The sequence below is a fragment of the Wyeomyia smithii genome, chromosome 3 (genome assembly GCF_029784165.1).
Source record: "Wyeomyia smithii strain HCP4-BCI-WySm-NY-G18 chromosome 3, ASM2978416v1, whole genome shotgun sequence".
In the NCBI taxonomy this organism is placed as follows: domain Eukaryota; kingdom Metazoa; phylum Arthropoda; class Insecta; order Diptera; family Culicidae; genus Wyeomyia; species Wyeomyia smithii.
Window position 1 is genome coordinate 188,872,149 of NC_073696.1, and position 7,391 is coordinate 188,879,539.

A 7,391-nucleotide genomic window follows, 5' to 3' on the forward strand; every position below is an offset into this window, starting at 1 on the left:
TCGCTATTACTGCGGCCTTGCAAAAAGGGGGCAGTATATCAAAAAGCACACAATAAATTCAACTACTTTTGATATCGTGATAGTAAAATTAATATCAAATAAATGGAGTGGAAATCGCCACATTTTGAATTGTTATATTAACAATAAATAATAAACTAACATCGATATTTCTATTAAATTCATTGAAATTGGGTTCGATAAATCTGAAAGAAATAAAATTTTCGGCATAAAAAAATTGAAATTTTACAAGAAGCTATATTTTTAAGCCTTAAATTTGAATCTACTAAGCCCCAAACTTCTTTATCTTCAAACGCCGAAAAGTGTTTCTAAATTAGTACCATCACTTGGCCGTTCCCCGAAGCCCCGTCACTCGGTAAAGCTCTCCACTAAATTTGAAGTAACCAGCAGCCACCACACGACCGGTAACCAATTTATCCAAACATCTATAAAAGCGATCGGACTGATTAGAGGGGCCATCATTCGCCACTGTGTAGCCGTCCGGTCAGTCTATATGTTTAAATTTCTCCCGAAAAGCAGCGCGCGCGAATAAACGAACCGCATTTGCACTCTAGCTTGCGTTGTGTTGACTAGTTCCCCTACTGCATCCAACCAGTGCTCAAGGTACAAGAAGTAAAAAAAAAACTAGCCATCGAAGAAAGGCAACCTATTCGGAGGAAAAGGCTTTCGCGATCTCCGCGTATCTTTGTGAAGAGCAAAAACAGTACATACGCCTATCAGCAGTGTTCCTCGGTTCCATCATCTCGGCCCAGTAGTTGTGACAATCACCGGTGCGGTTGAAGGAAATTTGCGGTTTGGTAGGTTGAACACAGGAAATACCCAGCTGGACCATTAGAAACTAAGTACCTTGTTGAAGAGAAGGATGAAAGTGAGATCAACTTATAAAGCGATGAAAAAAAAACAATACTTTTTGTTGAAAGTTAAGTGCACTTTGAGGAATGATAACTTATGCCTGAATGTTGGTACTGTGCTTTGAATAGTTTGAGGACTACTTCTATTTGAAGTTTTCCGGACTTTTGATGGATACCAAGTATAACAGAAGTGTATGAAAAACTTTGACTCTTGAAAGAAGGGTTACACGTGGACGTTCAAATCAAGTGTGTGAATTGTATCTAATGAGACACAATTGTATGGGAGCTTTGGATAGAAGGAGCTGTATGTGGTTGGGGAATGATGGACATAGCTTGAAAATAAATACAATGCAGTGATTGATACATTGTAACTGGTTACCAACATTTCTCAAATATTCAAGTGCTATTCAACATATTGAAGTATTATCTACATGAATGTTAGTTTATACTATTTTTAGTGACAAAGATGTATAGACACATTAGTATTATTGTCATTCATCCCAACGCTGATTGAACATCATTAACATAAAAGGTTTTAGAATAGTATTGTTTTGGTAAACTTTTGAAAACGCCCCAGCCGATTGTTTATTGATACACACAGGAAACATTATGAAAAAAAAATTCAAATATTTTTTTTACAAATTTCCCCAGTGAAAATGATTTCAGAATATGCTCAGTTTTTATGCCGATTTCGAGATTAATGTTATAGGTGATTGCGTTTGATTGCGAATCATACAACTTTTTTCCAAAAAAATTCTTCATCTGTTTAAAATATCACTTTGAAATAAAAGCAAAGATGCTTCTGACATTTTTCTTGCAACTTTTAATGACTATAATTAGGGGACATGCCAAAAAACAAATCGAAATATATTTATCATCAGTATGGGGAGTTGAAAGTGGATAAATAATGAATAAAAAGATTGATGAGAACCTTTAGGTTAGTTTACTGAATATCTAACATTCTAATTGTCACAGTTTCACCTTTTCAGTGTCGCTTACATTAGGGCACTTTCCAGTTGATCTAGTGGTAGGATGCTGTTGACTGCAATATGTGCGAATCTCAGATGAAAAAAAAAACCGTTAGAGTTAATAAGATCGTAGCGCTCTAGCCTTGCAATTGTCCTATACACTCATTAACGGTTGGCTGCGGAGCCTGAGTCCAATAAACAGAGAGATATAATGAAACCGAACTCCTCTGTTTGTTTGCTGTTTCTAATTAGGGTGGGAGTTTAAGGTGGAACGGCATTGAAGCCACAAACGGCCGACTTCGAGCCACCACTTCAAATTTTCAGAAGCACAAGACTCGGGAATAGGTAATGCGTTTTCTGTGAAAACACTATTTTTTATTTGCTCCACCGCAGCAAACATAAAATAGAGTTCTCATAAGTGACGCATAAACTGTTACCGAGTCTTGTGCTTTTAAAAATTCGAAGTGGTGGTTTGAAGTCGGGTGGATACAATACCGTTTGTCCTTGAAGCACTGCGTTAAAATTAACTTAATTATTAAAACTCCCAAATGCATACACCTTTTTAATATTACAAAAATTCAATTTTTTTTTGCTATCTCAAAACAGAACCTAACATTTTTATTACTCTACACAGTTATTTCTCACCTCAAAGCTCTTCAGTGGTTAATATTACCGTAATTCTGCTCATGTAACCATTTCATGTCAAAACAAATATCAAAATAAATTACTGATAAAAATTGTGTCACACTACCTAATTTGCGAATTTCTCGTTTTTTTCCCGTTAGAAGACACACAATTTATAACTGGGTATTTGTATACGTGCATTACATGGATACTCCTAACGAGTTTTTCTGTTGAATTTTAATTTGGGCTAAAAATCGGCTAATATCGTAACACTTTAGAAAAAAAGTGAAATCTTTTCCCAGGTTATTAAAACTGGACAAACTGGCTGGATAAACAGTTGTTTGTGATGAATAGATGCGAACACTAATTTAATGATAGCATTATGTGTAACATGTGACAGTCGTGGGTAAAGTGGCAATAACATTACACAACTGGTTATGTCAACTCGACCGATAAAGTGTAAACTTTTATTTGGGTTATGACCAAAAATCCAAATGAACGACATCGTGTGACAGGTCTCCTGTCGCTAAATCTTATTTACACGTGTATAGCTGCAACACAAAGTGCGAAAAGGTTGTTCAACTTGGTAAGTTGTGCAATCATCATTCATCTTTTATTACCGGCCGTAAAATGCAAATTTACATTTTGGTTCATCTTTGAAAAGTAAACTATAGCATTCACCTGTTTAATCGGACTCCGGCTTGGGGCGTTGCCAATCGGACGCGTGTAATTATATCATAATGTTATGACTCACTCCGATAGTACAGCACTGCCAAACGTCTACAGGCGATGGTAGTCAATAGCATATCTTTGAGCCATTACTGTTTGTTTCCAACATAACAAGCTTCAATTTTCGTGATACATCTTGTAAATAATCTCACATATGTCAGTTGATTCGAACAATAGTTTCATGAATTTCACACATGGCTGGCATACAGACCGAGTGGGCACGAGTTGTAATAAATTCAGGCACGATCAATACTGTTCAGTGATTTAATTAACTTTTGTTTTCTTTCTTCGTCTCCATAGAAAGGCAGATTTTCAAGTACCACTGATAATCGCGCGACACCAAGCATCACCTGTTACAAGTAGTACTCGGACAAGCACCGCGTAGTACTAGCAAAATGAAAGTAGTTTTAGCAGTGGTTTTTCTGATTTGCATTAGTAAGTACAGCTCACTTCCTTGTGTTTTCACTCTAAGAAGCTGTAAGATCATTAGCGAGGTGGACAAAGCGCTATTGTTGAGTATTGTGTTAATTTTCTTTTTTTATTTGCATAACGTTTTTCAAACAGGTGTATCAGAAGCACGGACCAAAGCAGAAAAGCGAAGGGACTATGAATTTGACTACGACACGGCTGCAGCCGGAGCACAATATGGTGCTTCCTATTCCCCCAAGTCTGGTTACAGTGCCGGAAGTGGACTACGTTCGATTGCGCAAGGATCGGCTGATCAAGCTGGTTCTGCAGTAGCGAACCAACATGCCGCCGCTAAACAGGCAGCGTATGTAGCGCAAAACACTCTTGCCCAAGCTGCGGCTCAAGCGGCGGCAACCGCGCAGGCTGCTCTTCATGGAAAGCAGGTTTTACTGCAAGGTCTGGAGCAGCAAAGCTTGGAAGCGCACCAGGCACTGGACGCTGAAATACAGCAACTGCAACAGGCCAAACGATCGGCCAAGGCGGCCCAACATGCTGCTCAGCAAGCGCTAAACCACGTGCAAGTCCTAACAGCCGCTCTGAACAACGCACAGGTTAGTGGAAATGGTTTGTTAACCTCTTTCTTTTAACATAGAGAAGCGTTTCTCCATATGTGATTTGTAATGCAGCGTATAAACAGTAGTTTCACAAATTTTTAAATAGAGTATAGAATGATATAAACTGGTGATCCGATTCGATAATTTTAACCAACAAAAACATAGCAATTCTACTGACTATATTGTTTGGTTAGGGCTTCGATGAATTTTGCATAAAATTGAATAATTTTGTGTAGTCTTAAAGAAGACCTGCACAATTTGCGATGCATGTTTTGCATTACATTTACCAAACATTAATTTGAATCACTGGAGACTGGTATTTTTTATGAAAACTTTTATTATTTCACTCAAAAACTGTTTCTTTTTTTTTGCGCTTTTGGTTATAATTCTTTTCATTAATTTAGATCAACATATTGCCACAATCAGACGTATTAGCTCTGATCAATGTATGAAATCTATACTTAACCTTGATTTCTGCAACATTGTGTTATTTATTAACATTACATGTCGGGACATCGAGACTGATCTTTAATGAGCATATTGATAATACTCAAAACCGGTCGAGATTTAAAAAAGGTAAATAATACTATTGAAATGCAAGGTTGAAAAAAAAATGGGTTTTTGCGCTTCATTTTTTGTTTTTTCCGGAACCCTCTGATGCGTTATAGACATTTTCATTCGGTAACGCTCGTTTCTGAGGTTCTGTTAACATTTTGCGCAAAATTAGTTTTTCATTTTTATTCATCATGTTTCATTTTTGAGTAACTGTTTACCGACACCCTGAAATATTTTTGCGCTTCATTTTTTGATTTTTCCGGAACCCTCTGATGCGTTATAGACATTTTCATTCGGTAACGCTCGTTTCTGAGGTTCTGTTAACATTTTGCGCAAAATTAGTTTTTCATTTTTATTCATCATGTTTCATTTTTGAGTAACTGTTTACCGACACCCTGAAATATTTTTGCGCTTCATTTTTTGTTTTTTCCGGAACCCTCTGATGCGTTATAGACATTTTCATTCGGTAACGCTCGTTTCTTAGGTTCTGTTAACATTTTGCGCAAAATTAGTTTTTCATTTTTATTCATCATGTTTCATTTTTGAGTAACTGTTTACCGACACCCTGAAAATATTTTCGAGTTTTTGACTGAACTTTTATCTCCAAACGCCTTGTTATTTTTGTGTTAAGTCATATTTCATTTTGAGGAAGACTTGTTATTTATGTCAAAATTTGTAATAATAATATCTTTGAGCTGATATTTATTACAATAAATTTATATGTAACCTGCATATGTACAAATCATCAGTCCCAACACATTTATTTTCAATTTTCAGTTGTCTCTAATCACTGAAATATTACGAGTTGGGTATTTAGATGACAACTGGGAAATCGCGATGCCGTTCACTATTTCCACCTGCACCCGTACAAGTCTGACCACTAAAAAGTGTAAACAGAAAAAACGAATAATTGGCATACCTTAAAAAACTTTCGCGTGAAATTCACGTGAAAAGTTCTGTGAATAGTTTCCATCTAGCTTTTCATGTAAATTTTACGTGAATTGAAGGTAGATTGCACTGACACAAACGCGGTAACGTGACAAACAGGTAAATGTTACTAGTTCTACGGATAGATATGAAATGAAATACATCTAACTCGCTCTAGGGAAATTAATGTGATTTTTCAAATAAGAAGGATGTGACGATTGGTTCAGTAATACTCTATGCTTAATGCTTCTACTTCTGCTTACGCTATACAATTCGTCAAGTTTGAGTAAAATAGACTAACACGATTCTACAATAACTTTCCTCGCAGGTCGCTTCAGAACATGCACAACAGGCAGCTAGTGAAGCCGCGGCAGAACTGGCTTCCCAAACCCAGATGGTTGGTTCAGCGAAGTCACGAGTAGAGGCGATTGAAGAACAATTGAACGCAGCTCGGGTTGACTTCGAAGCTACCCAAGAAGCGGCCCACAAGGCGGCCGCCTCTGCCCAGGAAGCACAAAACAACGCTGCTGAAGCCGCAGCTCACGCTGCTCTCACTCACCGTGTTGGTACCGTGGATCATCAAATCCAAGCGAAATCTTTCAAAACCCAGAACCAGCACCCGTCCGGAGATGAAATCAACAGCACTGAAAACGAGGGACCGGCCAACCACAAATTTAGCGACTTTAAACCCTCACAACAGGGTTATAATTACCCTGGCTACTAACGCATTCCATCAGCATCTTGTCAAGTTCAGTGAACTCTCTATGTTTTAATAGAAGCGAAAGCGAACTTATGTTACAAGGAGATATTCAACAAAAAATCAGCGATTTGTACTAAGGGGCAAACTTTGGAGGTGTAATGATTTAGACGACGTTGCGAAGCACGATCGACATGTCTAAATCTTGTCAATGAATTGCCGTGAGCTTCGCAGCGATTACACTCGATGATACTAGAAAAGAAGTACCTAAATATTTGCCTAGTTTAGTTACCGGTTCTCCTAGAGGATTTGTGTTGCCTAGATAAATAATTAAATGTGACAGGTAGTCATTCGTTATCGTAGACGTAAGATGTGAAAACAACCAGTTTGAATATTTATGCCAGAACAATTATCAATAGAATTCATCTGCACATCAGATCTAGTTTAGTTATGATTGCATGACTAGTTAGAAATTATTTATTTATTTTGAAGTTATTACTTGCCAGCTTTGGTATTAGTTTGAAAGAAACGTTGGTTTTGTTTTTGATACAAACTGCTCTGTGCTTGAAAGATGTTTAAATAAAAATAAATTGCAAATTATAAATCCAATTATTTTATTTTTGATGTCCCAATTGTAACTAGCGGGCCGGTAGAGTCATCAATGCTGACACTCCCTTCTACACCGCTTCAGGGTCGGCTAACGTTCTAGTGTGTTGGTCAATTAAACGCTTGAATTTCGTCTCATACAACTCTTTTATTTAGTCTGTCTACACTCCCACTTCCTTAGTATCTATCTCCTACCTCACCTTTTCACTTTCTTCTCATTCGGGGCCCCTTCTTCGACGTCTGCAGTCTTCTTCCTTGCTTCGCCACTGCTCAGAGACCGTTGCCACTCTTCTTTTCGGTGTCCAAGTTTGTCGTGATGCTCCGAGGATCTGGCTAACTCCAACAGTCGAGGTAGTTCTCTATGTTAATAGGCTGGGTTCTAGCAGCTTTCACA

The 7,391-nt window shown here is 37.7% G+C and overlaps 1 protein-coding gene across 1 annotated transcript; it reads left to right on the forward strand.

The window, feature by feature from the left end:
• The first annotated feature begins 475 nt into the window (after positions 1-475).
• LOC129731994 (tol-Pal system protein TolA-like) lies at positions 476-6,995 on the forward strand. Its single transcript, XM_055692440.1, has 4 exons — positions 476-815; positions 3,491-3,625; positions 3,755-4,209; positions 6,023-6,995. The coding sequence occupies exons 2-4, from the start codon at positions 3,586-3,588 to the stop codon at positions 6,416-6,418; spliced, it is 891 nt and encodes a 296-aa protein (XP_055548415.1). The 5' UTR covers positions 476-815; positions 3,491-3,585; the 3' UTR covers positions 6,419-6,995.
• The last annotated feature ends 396 nt before the right edge of the window (positions 6,996-7,391 follow it).